The sequence below is a fragment of the Nipponia nippon genome, unplaced genomic scaffold (assembly GCF_047370975.1).
Source record: "Nipponia nippon isolate SJK-2023a ecotype South Korea unplaced genomic scaffold, ASM4737097v1 scaffold_6, whole genome shotgun sequence".
In the NCBI taxonomy this organism is placed as follows: Eukaryota; Metazoa; Chordata; class Aves; order Pelecaniformes; family Threskiornithidae; genus Nipponia; species Nipponia nippon.
In genome coordinates this window covers 50,479,671-50,503,482 of record NW_028262380.1, presented here as the reverse complement: position 1 = coordinate 50,503,482, position 23,812 = coordinate 50,479,671, and the positions used below count along the sequence as shown (strand labels likewise).

General features: G+C 47.5%; 3 protein-coding genes across 6 annotated transcripts; 2 read left to right on the top strand and 1 right to left on the bottom strand.

Annotated features, from left to right (window-relative positions):
• Nucleotides 1-685: 685 nt before the first annotated feature.
• LOC104021335 (putative E3 ubiquitin-protein ligase HERC3) lies at nucleotides 686-21,280 on the bottom strand. Of its 4 annotated transcripts, XM_087738120.1 has the most exons (23): nucleotides 21,183-21,252; nucleotides 20,113-20,245; nucleotides 19,357-19,433; nucleotides 18,585-18,806; nucleotides 17,751-17,842; nucleotides 17,021-17,151; nucleotides 15,726-15,874; nucleotides 15,335-15,411; nucleotides 14,927-15,021; nucleotides 13,636-13,695; nucleotides 12,821-12,923; nucleotides 12,479-12,662; nucleotides 11,973-12,151; nucleotides 10,705-10,800; nucleotides 9,390-9,494; nucleotides 9,199-9,315; nucleotides 5,873-6,013; nucleotides 5,622-5,788; nucleotides 4,554-4,620; nucleotides 4,270-4,349; nucleotides 3,029-3,212; nucleotides 2,543-2,642; nucleotides 686-1,911 (listed from the first exon to the last, which is right to left on the bottom strand). In XM_087738120.1, the coding sequence occupies exons 1-23, from the start codon at nucleotides 21,250-21,252 to the stop codon at nucleotides 1,697-1,699; spliced, it is 2,844 nt and encodes a 947-aa protein (XP_087594246.1). In that variant the 3' UTR covers nucleotides 686-1,696. The 4 variants fall into 4 exon arrangements, 3 of the variants coding, with proteins under 3 accessions (XP_087594246.1, XP_087594244.1, XP_087594245.1); XM_087738118.1 differs by having other exon boundaries at nucleotides 5,622-6,013; nucleotides 21,183-21,280; XM_087738119.1 differs by having other exon boundaries at nucleotides 5,622-6,013; nucleotides 12,479-12,563; nucleotides 21,183-21,280.
• On the top strand, nucleotides 6,148-6,654 carry PYURF (PIGY upstream open reading frame). The gene is made up of 2 exons (XM_087738124.1): nucleotides 6,148-6,386; nucleotides 6,513-6,654. Exons 1-2 carry the CDS (start codon nucleotides 6,157-6,159, stop codon nucleotides 6,652-6,654), a joined length of 372 nt encoding a protein of 123 aa, XP_087594250.1. The 5' UTR covers nucleotides 6,148-6,156.
• On the top strand, nucleotides 6,688-7,386 carry PIGY (phosphatidylinositol glycan anchor biosynthesis class Y). The gene has a single exon (XM_009474711.2). It carries the CDS (start codon nucleotides 6,688-6,690, stop codon nucleotides 6,916-6,918), a length of 231 nt encoding a protein of 76 aa, XP_009472986.1. The 3' UTR covers nucleotides 6,919-7,386.
• Nucleotides 21,281-23,812: the final 2,532 nt, after the last annotated feature.

Below are 23,812 nucleotides of genomic sequence, written 5' to 3'. Positions count from 1 at the left end.
CCCTCTTTCCACAAAAATACACCTGCAGCAGGCTGGCGCCTTTCCCAGAGGATGCAAGCATCCCTGTGGTGTCCTGTCCGCCCCAGGTGGGCAAGGGGGACGGGGGTTAGCTCTGCAGAGGCCACGTGTCCCCTCGCTCCCCTGGACCGCCCTGGCGCTTGAGGCGAGTGCTTGAAGCTTTTCTTTACTAATTACTATACCGTAACTTAAAAGGAAGCTTTCATTTTCTCAGTATGTAACAATGTCCTTTTTACTGAGCTGGAAATTCATAAATAATGCCTATGTCTTTCCTATGAAACATTTACTTTCCTAAAGGAAAAAAAGGACTAGCCTAACAGTCACTTCTAAAAAAGGTTTATAGAATTTCCTGGCATTTCAAAGAGGTGGCCTCCCTGGTCCAAGAAGGTGTGCACGTGAAACCCAACACAAAGTCAAGACAGAACAGCAGGTAGAAATTGCTGTCTTCTTCTCACTCTCAATTTTTCATTCATCTAAAGCATATTCTGCACAAAACGTGAAAGACCTTGACTTGTTCAGCCTACGCAATGCATGTTTGAAACAGACTTATATCCGCCTTTGACTCCTCTTGTGCACGGCTTCCCCCTGTCAACGAGGACAGAAAACACAGATACACTGTCACGCGTAGGCAGCTGCATAACGAAGGAAGAACACAACTACAGGTGTGCAAATTTAACCGATCATCATTTAATTCAACACAGAAAAGCCGCCTTTACAAATATAGGTCCACTGACACATTAACACACCAAAGGGGACTGCTGAAAGATCATGATTGTTGTCTCTCTTTCTCTCTATAAATATATTTTTACACAAAGTAAAATATACAGAGAAATGCACATCCTGCCTTTACATCCTGCCCGACATTGTCGATATCCTGCCAGTGCTATGCACTGTTTCGACAATGAGCCTCCAGCAGCCCTGCAAGCCTCGTGTCCACAGGCTTCTGTAGACAGACCTGTTCCGCAAGCCTAAAATTTTGTTTAATTGCCGAAATCTCCTTAGAAAATACAAAGAAACACGGCAAATATCACAGTGTTATCGTACTAAATAATAAAAAGTCCAGTAATGCTTTACAAATACAGCTTTTGACAAAGTTTAGGAATGATCAAATCCTCATCCTAAGAACTTCTCTCAGATAAGTCAAAGGCCATACCCAGGTGAGCACAGGCTGCTCCTTCAATTCACAGTTTGCAGGAACACGCCTCCTTAGCGTTAGTTGCTCCCCAAGAGAATCCTTAACTAATACAGATGAAAACTTTACCCTAGCTTCCTTCCCCTTGCAACGATGACTGCTTAGCATATACTGCCTGTATGCTCGGTAACGTACAAATCACAGAATCCCTGCTGCTGGAAGCTCACCAACTAAACAAGACCAGCACAGTGCAGACAGGATGGACATACACATAAATACACTTGGTTATCAGCTTGCTTCTTGGAAGCGTGTTAAATAGGATTCTTCTTTACTAACTTTATAATCTAACAACCAGGTTTCTGGTCTAAGCTCATTTTTATAATCAACATAAAATCTCAGTGAATACACACACTCAAGTGCTTATAAAGTGCAGTAAAAATAAGGCAGGGTAGAAACCAGTAAATTGGAATTATTAAGAGAAAAATATGATGAGTGAAACAGAGACTTGTTTTCTTATTTTTGCTTTAAAGTGCTCCTGACCCAGAGTTAAGCCAAGCCAAAATTTTCATTATGCTCTGTGGCACAGAGCAACATTTTCTTGAGTATTCTTTTCCTGCTGTATCTGGGGAGGAACAAAATGTGGCTGCAGGTATTGGCAAAGGGATAATGCTCATCTGGATTGGGTGCTCCAGGATCTACAATAGAAAATTTAAAATGTTCCAGTCCATAGCCAGGGATTCGATCAGATCCTGACACAAAAGCTGAAGGAAGGGGAAAAAGAAAAACAAAAACAAGTTAGCAAATTGAAAAAAAATAAACAAGACAATGTTATCAGAGGATGAAAATGATGAGGGAAAATTAGTGTAAAAATATGGCTATTTCCATAAGCTAATTATTTTGCTTTGTTGAATTTGTACCTGAATATAATAAAGTCTCTTGCTGATCCATAAGCGCTCTTTTACTTTTACTTATATAGACGTTGTGGATGCGAAAGGCCTGGCTAGGTTTGACCTTCTGCATTTAAAAAGGATGAGCTAGCTTCTGCGATCCTTTGAGAAAGCTAAACTGCTTACATCGGCATAGTCTGCTCACACAAGTCGAGGCCTCTGACCAACAACTGATAACCACAAAAGTAAAGGATAAAGTAATGGCAAGGTTCGAGGCAGTCAGATGCACTCGGGCAAGCCTCGAGGGATGTGAGAAGGGTCAGAACTGTGTCTGTGCAATTCTTTGTATTACTTCGTTGTGGCTTTCACTAGAAAATGTGGCGGGGGGGAAAACATGTTGAAAAGCAGTTTGGAACTATAGTATTTTTCACGTGCAAGCATCTAAACTGTGTGTTGTGGGGGAGAAAGAAGGGCTATGAAAAGTTTAAAATGCCTGATATATTACCAAGAAACATTTTCTTTTTTTCTTCTGGGAGTTTGTGAAACACAGTCCAAAAATTCCTGATGGTTCGATCTACCCTTTTATACCGTTCGTACGTCACATTCTGTTGAGGACATAAAAATAAAACAGGCCAGTTAATCCTCATTATTTCCATTTTTATTTAAAGAAACTACAGCTTATCTGATAAATTTTATAATCCTGTTCATAGATATTCAGATCCTCTTAACCTCTGAAATCTGCTTGTTCATTTGTTTTTCAAAGATTCATATGACAATCCTTGAGCTACGACTTGATTTTCAGTCCCCTTTATTCTTGTACCTGATGTAGATTAGAAACAGACTCAAAACAAAGACACAAATCGAGAGAAGAGAAAGTCCCTCGAGCTTCTGCTTTTCTGTTCGTGACCTATAGCACTCAACACGAGAACAGGTCAGAAGGAGTTTACGTTCAGCAGATATAGCAGAAGTACACCGTGCTCCTATCCAATACCTCTTCCAGCAGATGCCAGTCAAATTTTGTGTGTCCCTGGAGAACAATCTGGAGCTCTACAGGGAGAAACATCTTCCACTTTATAGCTGGGCAGCCTCTTAAAAACCCTTGCATAAAGTCCTCAAATGGCTTCCGTATCGACTCATTGAACACGTAATTCATGTACAAGTCAACAAATTCCTTCCTGCAAAGATATTTGGAATCAAACAAGCAATGCAATAGGTGCTTTTTTAAAAAGAGAATTATAGAGAACTTTATTCTTTATTCCTTTATTCCATATACTCAGTCTACTGCAAAGACTCAGGCTTTACTGAAAGCAGTCATCACCAGCTATTATTTATTCACTGAATAAGCTGGGAGGATCATCACAAATAAAAGAGAATGCTGGCCAACATGGATTCATTTTGATAACAGTCCTTGTTCTTCACGGGAACTCTCCAATGAAATCCTATCAGACACCTGACTATTAAGATGGAACCTAGCAGACCTAAATGGTGTAAATTCAGCAAAACTCCCACTGAACGCCCAAGAATTACCCTGAAATCAAAATAAATATTTGCACACCTGCTAGTCAGCACAGTTTCACTCTTTCCTCTCTTTGTGATGGGGATTTGTTTAGTGACGTTGTACTCGTACAATCAACTCAATGTAAACGCTATACTCTAAGCTTCCTAAACAGCCCTTTCATGCATCCCTATGGGTCCTCAGGTCATCTGCAGAACTCAGGCCACAGAATTTCTCTTTGTCCCCTGTGCTGAGGTTAATACTGACACAATACCTTATTGACAGATTACTCCTTCTCTGTCATATACAAGATACATTCCATATACATAACTAAGCAGGAAACATTTTGCTCATGAAAAAAAATCTTACAGAGGTGTACCTACAGCAGCATTTCCCAGACAAGTTGTCTGTATTTCCCTGAAAATATTATTCAGGGGTATTTTATACATTCGTTAGGAATTTCCCTGATAAGGCCAGGCATCTCTGTATATGCAGATGCCAGGACATCCAAGGATCCCCTTCTTATCCACTGCTTGCACAAAAACTGCCGATGTCTGGCACATATGGAGCACATATGGAGCACATACAGCAAGAACCGAAAGCATACAACTTACTGGACCAAGACCAAAGGCACAACGTTGTTGTTCAATATTTTCTAAAAGTATATGGGGATGGGTATAGATATGGTATTTCATACACTCATAACAAGACAACAGGGTAAGAAAAAGAAGACCAACCTGTTATCCTTAGTGACAGGAATGTTGGCGCCATTTTTTTTAAGTTCAACAGCAGCCATGGAGCCTCCTTCTTCCATTATCTACACAAATAAATGAAAACATTGGATGCTGTATCTATATATGACACATATATATGTGCTACATCTATCATTCTTTCTTTCTGTAGGGCCTGACATAGCACTCTTACTAGTTTGAGTTTACAGACAAGTTGTGCTGTTTGCAGTGGGACATTGTCTTGCCTGAGTACATGCATGGCACATCTGAATGGCACAGTAATGCCTTACCGTGAAGTCCATGTCCAGGCTCTCAAGGATATGATCATGTTCTTCATCCAAAATTCCCTGAAGGCTCCTTTTGAAAAACAAAGGGGAAAAAAGAGAGAAGAAACATGACCATTCAATGCACCAAAAACCATCCTTTGACAAGCAGTATTTAAACGCGTATACATACAGAACACCTATACTCACAACAGAACCTTCATATATGGCCCTAAACTGATCTGTACCCTTATTCCCACTGCTGCCATGAGCTGAGGGCAAGTGCCTTCACCGCGAAGGATTCCAGGCAAGTCCATCCCCGCGCCCTGTGGGGATAACTTTACACAAAGTTCCGTGGCAAGTGGGCTTGGACCACAGCCTTGTTCTTCCAAATATCATCTAGTGAGGAATTAAGTGTGGACCAGTGGGATGATCTGGCAGAACTGTTTTGGGGGGCAGCACCTCTCAAAGTACTGCAGGCAACCTGACGTTTCAGTCCCCCTCAACAGTCGCTGGCTCGTGGGAAGGGGTTCTCATCTTCTCGGCTGTTTATAGCACTTGCGTGGAAGCTGGGCTTCAGGGGCCTAGGAGCTTTACGTTGGTGGCAGCAGCTCCTCTCCCAGCACGTGGAAAACCCACATGCGGGTTCTCAGATTTGGCACAACCGCAGCATATGGTAGTACTGTGCTTGTGCACAACATCGTTGTGGAAACTGGTAATTAGTAAATTGCAAAAAACAACATTAGTAATTGGGCGCTTAGTTCTTCCAAGTCCGAGCTACAGCTCAAAGTGGTTTTGAACTATATATTCACAGCATGGACTTAAGCCCACGGGGAGCAGGAATCTGACCCCTTCTAAGCCACGGGGCTTGGCTTTTATAATTTGTCGATGCCGACCTCTGCTCGAGAGTGACGTCCGTGCCCCGGACGAGGGCCACCTTGGAAACCTGTGGCTTTTAGCAGCTCCGCAACGGCAAAGGTAGCCGCCACGAGTACCCCGAACGCGGCCTTGGAGATCTCCGCGCCCGCCGTCGAGCCGGGAGACCCGCCTCGGCCGCCGCTTCCCGCAGCAGCTCAGGCCGTGGCCGGCACGTACCGGCCGGCGGCTGGCCACAGCTCCTCCAGGTCCTCCAGGGCAGGCGCGACGCCCAGCAGCTTCTTGTAGAGCGCCCGGGGGAAGGGGAAGGGCGCCGTGCACCTGTTGTACAGCGCCATCCCGCACAGCGTCCCGATCCGGAGGAAGGTGCCCTCGCAGCTCGAGGCCTGGGCGCGAACAAGCACGTACGAGGAGCCGTGACCGCCCTCGCCCGGGCGCAGGCTCCCCGGCTCCCCGGGCCCGCCCCTTACCTCGCTGGGGAACCACGCCAGGCCGGAGGCGAGGCGGCGGAAGACCCCGCTGCTGGGCTGGCAGAGGGTCCTGGCGGCGACGCTGAAGAGCTCCTGGGACAGCCCGCCTTCGTCCACTCCTGCCTCGCCCACGAACGACACCTGCGAGCCCCGAGAAACCCATAGCGCCGGGGAGACCGGCACCGGCACCGGCACCGGCACCGGCGGGGGAAGGGGGCGGGGGGGAGCGGAACCACTGTGCGCGCACCGCAGCGCCGCCCGGGGCGGGTTGGCGGTCGCGCCGGATGCGCGGCGGGGCGGGGGGAGCGGCCATGCTGCGCGGCGGCGGGCGCGGCGCGGCGGCGGTGCTGCGGCGGGCGGTGGCCGGGGGAGGCCGCGCAGCCGGCGGCGGCGGCGGGCAGGGACAGGAGCCGGGGCAGCGGCAGGGGCAGGGCCCGGGCTCAGCGCGGCCGCAGCCGCTGGAGCCGTCGCTGCTGCGCTTCCTGGTGTGCCCGCTCTCCAAGCGGCCGCTGAGGTGAGGGGCGGGGGCCGCCCTTGGCCTGCTGCTGCCCGAGTCCAGCGAGAGGGGCTGCCGAAGGGCGAACCCAGGCTATTCACTTCTTTCGTTTTGTTTTGTTTTTTCCCTGACTCGCCTGGCCAGGTACGAAGAAGCTACCCACGAGCTCATTAACGAGGAGCTGGGCATTGCGTACCCCATCATCGACGGCATCCCCAACATGATCCCAGAGGCTGCCAGGACGACTCGGAAGAAGCCCCCAGCCGAGGGCTCGCAGCAGCCCTGAGGACCCCCCAGCCACAGCAGCGAACTGGGACTGATGGCCGGAGGAGGCCTGCTGCCCTCCCTGCCCACCCTGACTGTACTTGTCCCCCTTCTCTCCCTAGCAGGCTTGTTTTACTCAGCCAGCGTAGATGAAACCTTCCCCCAGGGCTGCACCAGCACAAACAGCTTGTGTTTCTACAGTCTCCTCCTTCCTGTTACAATACCGGTGTATGTATTCTTCCACCTGTGGACCTGGATGGGGATTAAGCTTTTTAGGCACAACTAGTGCCGTGCATTTGCTAACCCCTGGGCTTCTCTAAAGCAACACAGTTTATTTAATCTCATCAGGTATTGCAGTTGATTTGAGAGTTCCCTTCTGTCTGTCGTAATTTTCCTAGTAGTATCTGGAACTGTATGAAGTCCTCTGCAGCAGCCTGTTAATTACTGCAAAGGCAGGTAAAGAGGAGGAATAACAAGAAGCACTAATTCCTTCTAGTGTATCCCTTCAAGAGTGTTGTGCGTTTGTAGTGGCACGAATTAAAATCTTCTAGGTGGTGATCATTTTTATGAGGAAGACCTGTACCCCAACTGAAATAACTGATCTTAAATAATAAGCAATGACAACATGCAGCGATATGAATCTCTCTTTGAATTATGAGCTTTGGTTTTGTTTTGAACTGATGTGTGTATTGGAATGTATTTGCCTCACTGTCAGAAGAATGTAAAATAAATTAGGCTGATGTTTAATAACAAAGCTTGAGTTAAATGAAGAAATTTACTTGGATGATACCTATGTCTGTATGTCCAGTAGCTGCTTGCCTTTTTTTAAGAAAAAGATGGGGAAATGACAGTGCTGCAGAAAAGATGTACTTCTGCGTTTGGGGGTTTTGTTAGAGTGGCCTAGAACACATTCCAGTGTCTGCTTAGATGTATGTCCCTGTGCTCTTTGTTAAATGTGTCTGGGTGCCCAAGTTTGATAGCCAGGCTGGGTCAGCTTCGTTCAAGAGGCATCTCCTGACAGGTTAGAGGAAAAATAACTCCAACTGAGCCCAGGATCTAGTAGCCAAGTCGGCAGCTACAAATGCTCTTTTAAGTATGTGGAGTATCTTTCCCCTTAGCCTTATCCTCCTCAGTAGAGAGGGAACGGAAGATGGTTCTGCTAAATACTTCAACCTTCCCTGTCTTCGTTTACAGCAACGCTAGAGAACGGAGTGACAGACCACTATGAGGGTGTCAACGTGCAAAGTTCTCAGTACGGTCTGACAAAATGTCTTAACGGGACACAGCTATGAAGGGGACAGGTTAATGCTATGATAATCTATTACAAGGGTTTCTTTTTTATGTTTTGTTACTGGGTGGTTTACATCTCCGCAACGCGGACACACATATGTCCTTTACCTGCTGAAACATTCAGAAATGCAGCACCAAGTGGTAAATACTGCAGACCTCTGTGTCTCTTGGTGGGATACTAATAATGCAGTCGAATTGATCTGGCTGCTGCTGGGCAAACAATGCTGTGATGCAGAGTCTGAAAGGCAGTGCCCGCAAGAGGTGTATTTGAAGGCTGACTAGCTAAGGGCAGCTGGTTTTGTACAATCAGTGCAGAGAGACTCTAGATCTAGGGGACAGTACAGAGCACAAGCCTTATTGTCTCCGTAAGTAAATGCCTCTTTCTGCTGATGTCGTGAGGTAGGGGGAAGGAAAGGAAGCTCTAGGAGCCACTGTGAGTCTTCTCCTAAGTGTAGAGGAAGGAAAAGCTTTGACAGCTCTGGCTGGCAAGAAAGCTCACCGGGAAAGAACCAGAGCTGGGTAACAGGGCACTGAGGTGGAGAGCTGCTGCTGCACAGGCGTGGTGCCAGACTCCTACAGCCCTCGTGTTAGTGACTGATAAGGCACACGCGCCCTGAGCTGAGCTCCGCTCTGGCCAGGGGCCCTGTTCCCACGCCAGCCATCTAACGGCTTTTGCAGGACAGGGCTAGCATTGCGATACCCGAAGAAAATACAGCTGCTAGAACCTTGGGGTTTGTGTGGGAACCGCAGACTAAAGCCACGTGGAGAAAGCAGCGTTATAATCAACTTTTCATCTCTCTCGCTGGCACTATCCTTCCCTTCCCTTCAGGCAGCATCTCCATGAGAGAAATGGCTTTTGTGGCTATGTTGCTTGCTGGCCCCCCAGCCACCAGGTTTTTCACGTACAGCAAGCTAGCCTAGAGTCTTTAAAGTCAGTCTAGCAGTAATAGTAACGGACTTTGCCAATTACCAGTTTCCTGAGCAATCCTATTACATTACCCCAAAGCAACCTCACAGTAAATAGCACTGCCACTTGCATTTAACTTAGGCCAACAAAGCTTGATGGCTACCTGCAAGAAGAACATAAGATACTGCCCTCCAGATTTACTCTACATCCCCCGTGGAATATGTTTTATAATAATGTGATGAGTAGTAGTTTTGTTGTATGTTCAGTGAATACTGAAACCCTTCTACCAATACTTCAGTAACACTGAAAACCAAAGAACACTGCAGCAATATATTCAGAGCTAACAAATAATACAATTTGGTATCTTACCTTTAATATCTTGCTGAATTGCTGGGTTGGTGCGTGTTCTAAATGGGTCCATATGTCTTGCAGAAGGCACTGTCTCCTGACCGGAAAACACCAGACTTCCATCAGTATTAAGCGTATCTGAAGATCAAAGTAACAGCATGTCAGCAGTGTGTTTATCTCTTCTAAATTGTAAAAAAATTGGCCACACTTACATCACAAAAGGGGCTGGACAGGGTGTTGCATTCCATATTGTGAACTAAGATCTTGTTTTGCATGTCAAAGATGCATGGATATTTGGTCAGCTTCCATAGGGCCATCTGAAATGGCAAGGAAAAAAAGAAAAAGACATGTTGATTTTCTCTTGCAAAATCAGAGTTCGGGGGTATATGTGCAGACTGAACTGCCAGTCTGTACCCTGGCAAACTCCTCCGTCTCTGAAACATGCCCTCGTTGCGTACATGACCACTACACCAACAGAGGCACGCTTTCTAAAAGCAGCTTCTAAACGCTCCTGTGAGTGGGAGACCCTGACAAGAGAGGCATCTGAACTGTCTGTGCCGGCAGACGCTTGTGTTACAGTGCCCCAAGAATGAAACAGAGACATAATGACTTTAATAGCATCTTCCATAATTCAGCTGAACTAAAACACATAGTAAAAATGTCCTGGACACCCAGGTTATGGTACATTGTTGTTAAAATCTGTTGGGTTTATTATCTGTAATACCAAAAGTAGATATTGATACACAAATTAATCTAATTCAAAGTGTTACACCTCCAGTGTGATAAGGCAGCAACTTCAGGTAATGTCCTATTTGGCTTTTGATTCTATACTGTTTCTCAAAGCTCCTCCTCCGCTCTGGTTAATTGGTACAAAATTGGTACATTAGCAAACAGAAGCTCATAAAAGAATTAGGCAGTTGCCCTGCGAATTCCAGCCACGTTGCCAGAAAACTGCATTTTTTGCCTAAGGAAGCCCCTCCTATCCACATTTCTATTTCGTACTGCTTCCTGTGACGTGGATTTCATTTGGTAGCTAATTTTCACTCCTTCATGTCATCAGGAAATGAACCATTTCACAGATTATTTTTTATTACCACAGCTTTGGTTTTAGATGCAAGTAAATTGAAATGCTCAATAGGGTTTCTACATAAAAGTTTAAAGAGACCTCACAATATTTGTTAATTAAACATAATAAAACCCAGAGTAACAAGAAGTATAGCAACCATCCCTTCAAGGTGCTATTTCGCACTGATCATCAGTTCAAAGCAAATCAAGCCACTTAAGATGCTGGAGGACAGCTTCGGCTCTCAGAACCAGGGGTGATCTCAGGAAAGGAACTATATAGCTTCTAAAATACTGGGATAGTAAATGGCTTGCATAATTTAAACAGCTGGAGAAGCAGGGAAGATGCACTGTCTTTGAGATGTACTGGGCTAGAGTCTAGAGTTGACTTTCACATATATCGACTCATTTAAATAAAACAGGAAAAAAAAGTGTTTTGCACTGCTGGTAAGATTTTATACTTACTTTTACATTAAAGGTCCCACATGATTGGATTATCTCTTTCACTTGGGGCACATAGAAGTTGTTCTCTTGTACTCTGAAACCAGTTCTGGAGTTCACCTGCATTGATACATGCAATATGAAAAGGGCTGTCAGCAGATCTAGTGAGCTACGCGTCTGTGTGGCAGGGCAGGACTAAGGAGAAGCAGGGCTTTCTGCAGAAAGAGCTCTGAGGCCCGGCACAGAAGTGGAAGGATAGAAGTGCTACGAGTAGCACAGCACTCGACAGCGAGAAGTCTCAGAAAGCCATGTACAAACTAGCAGGAAAGCAATCTGCATTTACAATGAAGACCCCTTAACAGGACTCCATCAGGAAAGGTATGTTTCACTTTGAGTGTCTTTCATGTTGCAGGACAATCTGAAGTTCCCTGTTCACGTTCGTACTTGTTGGCTGGCAAAGATATGAATTTTGGGGGGACAGTGAACATATAAAGCTCCAAATGATGTAACCACTTACAGAGGAGTAGGCCTGCTGCACTTTTGAGTTTATTTATCTGGATAAATGCAGATTCAAGAGCCTAAGCTTCAAGGCCCAAATCTGCATTCTCAGCCAAAAGGATATTCAGTTCTGAACAAAATTTAACAGCTCTCTCTGATTCATGCTAAGTGCATGCTTGAGCTCTTGACTTTCCTAAACTTTGAACATCTCGGCAGGAGAAAGGATGGTTGTCGAGAAGAATACAGTTATTGCTCCCCTTCTTCCCCTTGTTTATATGCAGCTAAAGATGCTCTAATTCTGTTGTCCCAGAAAACTGCTCGGGTAGCAGGCTCTTAAAGCATCACGCAGTGTTACCGTAGCAGCCGCGCTGTGCCAAGCAGGTGGGTTGTTCTTCAAATGCTGTGAGCAGGTACTGGGGTGAGGGATCTCACCGGCAGAAAGGGGAACGGGCATGCTACGTAATGGACAACACATCCATAGCTCTGTACGCATCAGTGCATGCACTCCTTACACCACTGAAAGCAACCCTCTGCTCCCTGCCCCCTGCCAGGGACTATAACGTGCTTCAGCTCTTCATTTCTACAGGGGGTCAGCCAGGCACAAGTCAAGAGCAGGACTCCTTCAAAGCTACGCTGGTGCAGAGCCAAAGAGATTCCTGAAGCAATGTCAAAGGGCGAGGCCCCATGTTCCCTTGTAAGAAGGAAACCCAGAGAACTGAACAAGTAAAAAGGGTTAAAATACTCTAACTCACACTGATATGTCCTATCTAATCAGGATCCAAACGCTTTCTCACCTGGTAAAGAATCTGCAGTATCTGCAGAGTCTCTGTTTCATGTGGGTGCAGGCTGTAGGTGTTTCTTAGCCCCCTTCTGACTTCCATGACAAATTGAGACAGGTTTTTCTGGGAAACCCTCTGATATAGAATGACCAGCTCCTTGAAAAAGGATGTTTCTAGATTTGACCACAGGCATTCTGTAAAGAAAACAGCTAGTGAAGTACCCATCACAGGTAACATGCAAATAATGGCAATTTCTGGATGAAGCTGCATTTTCTCTTTTTATCAAATGAACTAAACCAAAAAAATGCTTAATTTTACACTACAAAAATTAGTAAACCTCAGACTGAGAATTATTTTTTTTCTTATGTCTTGCAGTGTAGTTCCCGTGTTTCTACTTCTACGAAAGCATTTCTTCCAGGCCAAACTCTGGAACAAATTACATCGGCAATACTAACTCTCACTCCGCAGCCAAAAACGACCAAGCATTTAAATCATTCAGTTCTGTCATCACAAAACCCTACCAAGAGTTTGCAGGTACTCTGGCTGGAGCTTCGTGATGGCTTGTGCTAGCAGCCTGAAAGAACGGAAAGAGCCGTCATCTTCTCCCTGCAGAAGGAAAGGCAAGATCAAGTAGACTCTGAAGTTTTCAGGTGAGTTGGGAGAGGAAGACAATGATGGCAGTAACTTCTCAATCTCCTTTTGCACCTTCAGAGGAAAAAAAAAAAGAGACAAGGGTTAAAAATGCAATTATGTTTGCCAAGAATCATCTATGAATTAGGTGGGCACAGAATTCTCAAGTTTCATGCACAAATTCAGAGGTCCTCCATATCTGTGTAGTGAGAATCCTTATATCGAATCCTTACCTCCTGGAAGACTTTTGGCTTCTTGCTCATCTTCTTATAAAAATGTTGCACTGCCGATATGTCTACACCCGAGACTTCTTTGGAAGTTTTGAAATGTTTGTCTCTATCACAAACAAAATAAAGAACACCAAATGATGTGAGAAGCTGGTTTTTGTTGCTGACTGAATAGTGAAGCATCCTAACATGAGAAAATACTTGGAAAGTTCAGCCCCAGCTCCAGTGGGTATAATTTCATCTGTTCTAAGAAGATATTCTCACTGTGGTGTGACCTGATTAATATTCTGTCCTTCTGTCTTGTGTAGCTGTGCACTGTTAATGGCAGGCTTCCTGTATCTCACCCTAAAACAACTTGCACTTCAGTGCCGGGAGGAGCTATTATGGATCCTCTGGGAGCTGTAATATGGCCTAAAAGGCTTATCATGGAACCACAGAATCATTTACGTTGGAAAAGACCCTTAAGGTCATCAGGTCCAACCATAAACGTAACACTGCCAAGTCCATCGCTAAACCATGTCCCTAAGTGTCACATCTACACGTCTTTTAAATACCTCCAGGGAAGGGGACTCAACCCGTATCATCATCTGTCAAATGTGACTATGGGATAATCTGCTACAATGTGAGCTTCTATAGCAAATTTCAATAGGACTGGGGGGATAAAAAACTTAATTTTAGCAAGGGCTTTGAAAACTACAGACTTGCTTCTTGCAAATTCAGATACGACTAATCTTCTCCACATATGTGGCCTAAAATAACACTTTCTGGTCAGTTTACATGCAGCCAATTTATTCTGTTACGTCTAAGTCAGGGCACGCTACCTTTTCTCCAGGAAGCTTCCGCTGATGCAAGCCTCAGATGAAAAGATCAGTCTGATATTCCTGATAGTAAAAAACAAACCAAAGTCAATCCCCTCAACATGAGTAGCAACTTCAGGTTTTTAATTCTGAAAGAACAAAACACGTGTGTACGAGTGTGCCTGCACCTGACCACATAAAACTTTTCTTAGCACCACTTTGTTGGCAGTGCTGCAGAAGACACTGTATTCGAGGAGTCCGTGATCTCCGGCAAGCCTCCTCTGCTCTCTTGGGCCTTGCAAGGGACCCTGCTCAAGCGCCCCATGCCAGCCTGTGTTGCATGCTGGCGGGTATTATGGTGGAGATATCTTCTCCTGACAGGTTGGGATGTTATCTGGTTTTGTTTGTTATGCAAAATAAAAGGCACTGAGGCACGGGAGGGGGGAGGAACACCCCCACGGAGGGGATCTTTGTAGCACACTGAGGGAAAATCCATCAGGGTATCCATTTGCTGCTGCACGAACGCTGGGTTCCCAGCATCTGAAGTGACATTAGACTTACTCACTACCTGTATTCTTGGTTCTATTCTTATTAAAGCAGCTACTTTATCAAGAGATTTGCTGTCAGGCCCTTCCTAGGGAGATCTGGAAAGAACCCTCTCTCTCTCTCTCACCCTCTGAATAACCACTTTCCATATGATCCAAATTGTAATAAAAGTGGTCAGGAAAACATTTAGATCCAAATTAGCCAAGATTTTTAAATGCTCAGAATCAGCAGCTGGAGTCAGACTTGCCCAAAGAAAATAAGCTCCCTTGTAAGATTTGAAAGACGACTATGTAATCACAATTCTCAGCCCTAAGTGTAAGGCTTCCCACAGTAATATATACTTACTGCTTTTGCAAATGGGTAACTAAAGAAGGGATCACTAATTTTTAAATGCTGACACACACAAAACATTCCAGTTTGGGTACTCTGGATTACGATTTTTGCACAAGGCCTCAGTCTGCAGACCGAATCTTTCACTGATTTAGCTTGTTGGCTCTTCATCAACTTAACAACCATTCTGTGCAAGGAGAGGAGGACAGGCTTCTGAAGCCAGGCAGTGCGTCTGCTCTGTTTCTGCAAGAGGGTTATCAAAGGGCCATTGCTTCTCAACATCTCTTTTTCCTGTCCAAAAACTAGGTAAGCAGTGCTGGTACAAGATTCTGTCTTGGCTAAATTCTTGAACATCAGTTCCTACAGTCTCCAAAGAATAATAATTTTTAGAGAAAATCATGCATCAGGGAAAAAAAAACAACTCAGGTTTCTGACTTACTTTTTTATACTCTCCCAATGTTGTGAACTGGAATTAGAAAACCACGCATCCACTTCTTTATCCTGCAGAGTGGCAATTCCATTTGAATAGGAATTCTGTGTGAAATGCATTAAAATATTGACAAGATTACAGGTTTAGCAGATGGGTTTCTTTTTTTCAAGTCAATCATTACAAGAAGATTTCAGCCTAAGTATGAACAAATTAATGGTCATCCAGCGTGACCCAGATGCATTAACCACAGAACACATAGATAATTGCAATACGAGTTAGTTTCTGGGTAAGCATGAAAAGAACTGCAAGAGATATATATGAACTTGGAGCACTAAAAGCAGGATGGAAAATCCAAATGTTTCCAGCAGTAATGTGAACAATGGTAAAATTAGAAGCCATGATCAAATAGGCACATACCTTGTTCTTCTTGCAAAGGACAATGCTTTGGTTTCCTCTTGCAATAATTTCAATCACCTTTTGTGACCTGTTTTTTTCTGTGAAAGAATAAAAAGATTTTCAAAGGAACATTTGAAGAGACAGTCATTATCTTCAGAGAGTTCAGTGCACAGATGTAGAACAGTAAAAAAACCCCTCAGATAGTAGCTGTCTGTCTAAAAGTTGATTCTGTGTGGCCATTACCCGTGATATTAAATCAAGCAGCAAATGGAATCCATTGTAGAATCTGTTGGAATGGGCAAGCAAGCATGAGACAGAATATTAGCCTCTCAGTGTAAACATGGAATCAACAAAACAAGCACCTCCCTGGAAGAAACCAATACAGATTGTACACATCTGCAATGGTCATTACCCCAACAGGATTTTCCAGTGTTCACTGGTAAATTGATGGGAAGTGGTATCAACTGATTAGGCTTCCTCTCGTCTCCCAGCTGTCCTTCTTCACCAGAACCAAACGAATAGACTTTGTCCAAGGAGGGGACATAGACCAGGGTGTGCTGTCTGTTCAGAAAAAGAAAAATGGTCATAATAAGCTAATACCACTGGGCTAGTCAGAATAAAATTTACAGATATGTTTTCAGAGTGGATAGCTGAGGCTTGTCTTTAAAAGTCCTGACAGTCCAGCTATAGAATCCCTTTAATCGAAGGCTTAAGACCCTTCCTTGCATAAACATTCAGCAATAAAGAAACATATGGACTCAAATTTCCTATACTATCCTCTAAAGTTTGTGATTTACCCTGGTTCCACATACAAAAATAAAGTGTTATGCCTTGCTAGCTTCACGCCCTTCCATTTTTAAAAGCGCAACTTCTACGCTGCTGAGCCTGATACAAAGCCCAGGAAAGTCGACAGGAGACTTTTTCTGGCCCAGTTCCAGAAAGGCAGAATGAAATTAGATAATTATCACCACTCTTCGGTTCTTTCTAAGGACCTGCCAGTTTGTCAGAATGGATGGGAATTCGGTGACTTTCCTGACACAGGCTTTTGACAGTCTTTTGCCCTTTGGAACCCAGTACACCCTTTGTTTCTTAAAAGAGCAAAAACCCAAGGGCTTCTGGTGTTTTTGCAGCCCTCTCCCTCTGCTTGGCATGGGCTGAGGGTTCTGCTTTCACTGGGGCTGCGGCAGGAGGGTGGCTTGCACTTGAAGAGTGGATGATATTCTGACAGTGCTGACATACTGGGATACAGGGATTTCATAAAATCATAGAATCGTTTAGGTTGGAAAAGACCTTTAAGATCATCAAGTCCAACCGTTAACGTAGCACTGCCAAGCCCACCACTAAATCATGTCCCTAAGCACCACGTCTACACGTCTCTTAAGTACCTCCAGGGATGGCGATTCAACCACTTCCCTGGGCAGCCTGTTCCAGTGCCTGACTACCCTTTCAGTGAAAAAATTTTTTCTAATATCCAGCCTAAGCCTTGAGGCCATTTCCTCTTCTCCTATCGCTTGTTAGTTGGGAGAAGAGACCGACCCCCACCTCGCTACAACCTCCTTTCAGGTAGTTGTAGAGAGCGATAAGGTCTCCCCCGAGCCTCCTCTTCTCCAGACTTTTTGAACATCTTGGTGACTCCCCTCCCTACTGTTCTTCAGTGATTCCCCTAAGACCTTGACCTCAGAAGGCATGTCACTGGTACTTTCCCACCTGCCACAGGCAACCTGCGAAACTCTTGCTCCCCACAGCTCAGCCACCACGCGAGGCATGAGTTCATTCCGGGTGGAGTTGTGACCAAGCTGGCCAGCCCCTCCTGCTCCAAAGGTGCACACCAGCCCATCCTTGAAGATGAAGAAACAAACAGGATCACTGCGTTATTAATGGCATTCAAATGGTCACCACCGAGAGTGAGAGCCAGCATGACACAATGTGTTACACAGGACTTGGTTCAAAACATCCCTGATTCGAACACAGGTAGAGTTTGCTTTGCATCAAGCCTAATCTTACACTGTCTAATGTCCAAATCATTTAACTCCTGAGAAAAGCAATTTAACTCCTGAGAATAACTCCCTGTTGCTTAAGAATTTTACTTGTATGAGTAAACCCTAGTGAATTAGCTATTGTTCACATTTTCTGAAGCTCCCAATATGCTATAAAAAAGAAAATATTTTCAAAAAGTACCGAGATACTGAGAGTTGAACTGCACTTCTTTGCCCCAAGATTCCCATTCACCATCTCCTTGCAAAAGTTTGCGTGCAGGTGACGGGAACCTGAGAAAAGGCCAGTTTTCCCAACAGCTTAGTTAGCGTGCCTTGGGGATAGTCTTCAGACTCAGATGGAAGCAGGCGTTGCCATCCCAGTTTCTCCGTGCTGGCTTTTAGCAGTGTATCTTTTCTCGCAGGTTGAGGTCTCAGGTGCTGACTTTCCATTTCAGACTCACCTTGGAGAGAACTGCAGTATGATCTGCCCCGCATGAGATAAATACAGTCTTCCAGTGCTCTAACGCTCCAATGTACGATGGGCGGTCCCTGTCTGGAAAGAAGACAGCACTGCTAAAGTGAAAGAGTACTGGAGGGTCTCACACAAAGAAAGATTTAGAAAATAGGGGGGTTTAGCGCTTTTCAGTCCTCTCTTACAGCAATTCGTATATTTACAACTTGGTTTTGAGTTGTTTCCTACCCTCCACTATAACATACTCTTTCTCATAATGTTCTGTCTTTTTCATAGTATTTTCCTTTATATTCGATCTGAAACAAAACGCAGCACTTTTACATCTGCTTGCCAAAAGGTACTTGGCTTCAAAATATCTGACTCTCAAGGGTGTGGACTCATTCAGATCCCCCTGACTTCAGGTTCTGTCTGGCCAGGGCAAAAATGCCCCAGCCCTCCAGGTTTGAAGGCAATGGGTGATTTTAATTCTTCTCTCACCTTCTGTTGACAGGGAATTAAAGAAGGCAAAGAGGTATAAAATTAGTTTCCTTCATGGAAGACTGCCCGGAGAAAGGCGTGGAAAGAGGGTTTTAAGAGCCCACGCAATCCAGTTGGCCACACAAAACGACTGGAAGTTCTCTGTAGCAATACAACCCCTAAATCCTTTGTCCCTGCATGCCTTTTCTGGTCAGGAAACAAAGAAGTTATCCAGATCTACTTTCTTCAAAAGACTTTACTGTCCACTGCTGCTCCAAAGGGGTGTGACAGTCCTGAGGAGCCACTCCTGTGTCGGCAGCAAGCTCACTGAGCAGGGAAGCACATTCCTGCTGCTGTCCTTCCTTACCTTCTGTGTCTCCGAGTCCCAGCTGACCAAAATTGTTCTTTCCCCAGGAGTACACAGCTCCAGAGAGTGACACGGCGGCGCTGTGAGCTCCTCCAGCAGCAATCTGAGCGAGTGGAATGCCCTTTAGTCTTTCCACCAGCTGTGGCTGGGGGACGAGCGTGGTTTGGCTCCCCACTCCAAGCTGTCCGTGGGCGTTCTGGCCCCAGGTGAAGAGCCCACCTCCTTCACACACAGAACAAAAGAAAACAGCTCAGCCTCTCTGCTTCCCTCAAGTCTGCGCTTTGGGAGTGGGAGCAAAAATTAGTGCTGTTTTCAGGTATCTAGCTGCAAGGTGAAACCAGCAGCAGCAGCCAAATCACCCTGTTTGCTTCTGACCCCTTTGAGGGTGTGACTCAGCACGGCAAGAATAAAGGCAGGGTGTTTCCACCTCTAAAGCCATACTTGCAAGAAGTTCCCAACCAGAAAGGTGCTCCAACTTAAGAACGATCAGGTCTGGTGACTGCAGAGCAGGGCAGCCACATCTGCTCTCCACAACACACCTTTGCAGAGGGGTGGTGCTCAGGAACCAGAGAGAGACAGAGCTGCAGGTCTCTGGGTGCCGGGAGGAAAGGGCAAGGCTGATAGCCAGCGCACTTTGTGTCCCCCACCCATCTCTCATTACTCTCTAACGGTGTCACCAACTACTGGAAGGAGTTCAGACACTCCCTTCCAAGAGCAAGCCTGCCATAATGTGACTCCCGGTTGGAGGAGAAGTATGCTTCAAAGAGGCTACCTCTGGACAGTGCCATGGCGTGCTGGTCCCCACATGCTATTTGAACAATATCTTGGTTTCCTAGTTCTTTCACCAGCCTACAAAAATAAGGGAAAAAACCAAACAAACAAACAAGTCAAAATAGATAGATGCTGTGCCATGAGACAAAGTAAAGGAAGAAGATCCTCTGCTCACCAAGTCCTAGCACGTTTAGTGGGAATTACGTGGAAAAATATAGGTCACCTCTAAGTTGACCTGCTCTTATGCTAGCCTACTGCAGCTGTGCTAACTGATTTGATTGTGGTTTGCACCATGGGAAGCTGGAAGAGAATGGGGCTCAGCCCTGGGCAAGTTAACAGAAAATCCCACAGCAATCTGCTCTGCCATTTTTAGCTGATGGTTACCCTCACAGCTTAATCAGAAGGTGGCAAGGTTCAGATGTGCTTGGGTCTTTCACCTGCAGCTTTCCCAAGCCACGTGTGGTTTGCAAGTCATCTGCATTACTTTGGTATATGCTACCAATCCTTACTAAGTTTGAGAGAAAGCTGTCTCATGTGCATCTCAAGCAGCTCAGATTTTGGCACCATCCTCAAAATCAATGCACTTCTTGCTGGGTAACAAAAGAAGATAACGTTTTGGGTACTAGGAATGAATGTGTTCCAGTTCCCTCTCTACAACAGGAACACGCCTCAGTCTGTTGGATGTTACCTTTAGGAAAAGTGGGCCACCTTCTCTGGCCGTTACCATCCATACCTCCACTCCATTAAAGTTTCTTACCTTGTCTTAGAGCAGTCAGCTGAAGCTGTAGCCCACTCTTCAGAAAGGTTCCCATCGGGGGAGAGAACGAGCGTATGTGTTGCATCATGGTTTGAACATTGCACCTTTTCATTCCTCCGCGGCTGCGTGAGTTCTGCAGAACAAATATGGACAGGTACGACGGTTGCAGTAAGGCAGCGGGCATCGTAACCATCTCGGTCCCCTCCCCAGGATCTCTGTGTGCTACTGCTTTCAGCAAGAGCTTCTGCTCCTCAGGAAGAAGTGAGACAAGTGTGTATGACTTATTTTCTCAGGCCTCTTGGGGTTTCAGTGTCCTACCTGCTGCTTTATCTCACGCCAGGCAACTCTCCTGGCTATCACTAAAAGACATTTCTCCATCTCTTAGGCTGCTGCGCCACCAGCTCCCAAGACGACCCGCAAAACGTCAGCAGGAGCCCTGGGGAGATAAAGCACTCCCTGAGGTATCTGACCGCCCCAGATTTGTCACAGCTTTGGGGACGGGATGCCTTGAAGTCAGATGTTTTACACGACACTGGAGCAGCAATGATGGAAAATCCATGCATTGCCTGTTTGCAGCAGAGGGAAGTCCCTTCTTGCCTGCAGCTGATGGGCTGCAGGTGCTTTCCTGAGCCGGAGGCACCGGATTCACCCAGTCACTCGCCCGTGGCCCTAGTGCAGCCCAAGCGTCCGAGAGCCAGGATGCCCAAGCCTGAAAGGCAGCCATCAGCAACGCCTTCCACGATCTACCTAACACCTCTGGAGACTCTCTGTCCACACTCCTCGCCCCTCCCCAGCTCAATCACAACAGGTAACCGGAGAGGAAAATCCACGTCTGTCCGCCGGCACTGTCCGCCTCCTCCCAGCCTCCCCCGACCGCCGCGCACCGGGACACGTTCAAGCACCTCACGCAGCGGCCCGCTCCCCCCGGGAGGCAGCACGGCGGGTTACTGCAACCCCAGCGGCTCCATCCCCGCCGGACCGGCCCGCGGGGTCCCGCCGCCCTCGCCCGGGAGGCTCCCACCCCCGCGCCCGCCGCCGGCCGCCCCCGCCGCGCCGCCGCCGCTCGGTACCTCCCGCCCCCCGCCGCCGGCCGCTCCCCCGGCCCCGCCGCCGCCGCTGCTGCTGCCGGCCCGCCGCCATCCCCCGGTCGCCGGCCGCCCGACAGCTCGGCAGCGCCGGGGACGGCGCCGGGAACGCCCCGCCCCGGCGGGGAAACGGAACCGAAACTTGGCGGGTGCCGCGGCAGCAGGAGGCGGAGCGGGCGCGGCCGGTTCCCGGGTCCCCGGCGCCTGCAAGCCCGCAGCCGGCAAACGCCGACCCCTGCGCCGCAAGCGCGGGAGCTGCCGGGCTGCGGGGAGCTGCCGGCTCTGCGGGGGACGGCTGCTGCTCGGGCTGGGGGGAGAGGGGAAAGCAGAGAGCGGGCAGAGGGTTGCTGGGGTTTTCCACGTGGAAAAGGCACCCGTTTGACTTCATTACTCACCTCGAAGCGGAGAGTGACGCGCCTGTGTCGATCCTCTATAGGCTTCTATAAGCTCAGAGACCTACTCTGCTGTTCCCTGCATCCTGCTGCTGCTCCTTGTATCCCGAGTAAGAGCCCGCGCAAATTCAGAGGGCCTACTGGGCTGCCTGAAGTCAAGCAGCAAGTGAAATGCCCGGTTTAGAAATACATCAACAACTAAAATCCATCTGCTTCCACTCTCACATAGCTTCTCTCCTACCGTCTGCTAAATCTCCCCCTGCCTTCAAAGACCCTGGAAGCTTCCCCCCAGGAAAGGCCACCCAGCCCGCCCCGCCTCCCACGCTTTCGCGCTGGAGTGATGCACGCAGGACCGTCTTGATGATGAAATAAGGGATACCCATGCGAACGATGACATGGATCAGAACACATAAGAGCATTGCTGTTGTATTCCTAATAGCTTCCACTGATAAATTAAATTCAATCTGCTTAAGAAAATTTTATGCTGCGGAATACTAAGCACAGATTTTGGCGTGGCATTCAGCAGAAGTCCCAAGAAGCACAACGTGAATCTACAGCTTTACACGGGCATTCACTGAAACGCAGTGGAAAATTTGTTACTGAGACACCAGAAGCATGTCATGTAATATATTTGAATGGAGCAGCCCGTGGCGCACAAAAAGGCACACAGAGGCCCCGGGGGTGAAGAAAAAAGGATGTGGAGGAGCCGCGGAAGCAAAGCGAGGTGAACTTGGGGCGGACAGTAATTGACTTCTCCCCAGGGAGGAGCAACCCAGCCTGTCTTTCCCAGCCACTTCCATACACATCCTATGGGCATCTTATCTCCTTCCACGGTACCTAGGAAGGTCTTGAGATCAAGAAATACCAAGCTAGAGCTGTGAGGCCAAAGCGTGAGCTACGAAGGGACGCTAGAGGTCCTTCTGCACCAAAGCATGAACTAACACCTCCTCCCTAGGAGGAAAAACTGTGCTCCAAGCAGAGGCAAGGGCACTCGCCTCCAGCCCTTCAGAAATGAAGAGATTTGAGGGGAGGAAAGGAAACGCCTTGATGTCCTTCTTCCTTTCGGAGCTACGTTTTTCCTTCTGCCAAGCAGACCGCTGACAGTGACCTCATGTCAGAAAGGCTTGCTCTGGTAAGCTACGGCAGGTTCCTTGAATGCCCTGGGGTTCTCTGCCCAAGAGGTATCAGGGCTTGTGATAGTCTGACCAAAAGGAATCTGGGGGCCCGTGAGGGAGATGCCTGGCAACTGGCAGGAGACAGAGGAAAGAGCTGAACTGTGCAAAATGATTTTCATAGCTAGAACTGGGTTTGACAGATGTGTCCGTCCGTACTTTGGCCATTTCACCCCTTTTCATCACTTCTAGTGACTCACCCATATAAAAAAGAAAAAACCCAAACCCCCGTGTGTCAAACACCTCGAGTTCAGTGTAGTGCTTGCTTATGAGGGCAGCTCTTCTCCCAGGAGGACAGCACGGAGCGCTTCCAGGGCGAGGGGAATGGAGAAATCCAAGGAAATGTATGCAGATGCCATGATGTCCCAGGAGGAATGTCCCACTGTGGGCTCCCGGGAGCCGAGGAAGCGTGCGGCGGAAGCCCATTCCCGCAGTGTCGGCAGCTGAACGGGCGTGAGCGGGTCAATCCCTCCAGCGCAGATCCGGACCTTGCAGCCCCGCTCAGCCGGCCTGACTCACGGCCCCCAGCTGCTCTGCATGGCAAGGGACACGGTGACCCGGGGGCCACCCAGCTGGGCTTAGCCACTGGCAACCCGTACCGGGCAGTGCCGCATCCCCCAGTTTCACAGTGAGGGAGCACTGGACCAGGCAGCCCAGGGAAGCGGTCGAGTCCCCATCCCTGGAGGTATTAAAAGATGTGTAGAGGCGGTGCTTGGGGACATGGTTTAGTGGTGGACTCGGCAGTGCTAGGCTTACGGTTGGACTTGCATGCTGGGGCGCCGCACTTTCAGGGCACTGTCCCGACAGACTCAAGCAGCATCGGAACATTCCCAGTTTCTGCTGGCGGCAGCAGCCCCCCGCCCTCAGCCCCTTGGGAGCCATCCCGGGGCAGGTGCCACAAGCCAAGGCGCAAGAAGGCAGCGGGCAACAACTTTGTCCCGGGGATGTACAAAAGACACCTGACAGCTCTCCTTTTCTCTCCCGCCCCCGCTGCCGCAGGAGACCGACCCGTCTCCGGGGCCGACCGGGGCCTCTGCAGCCCCTCGGGGCT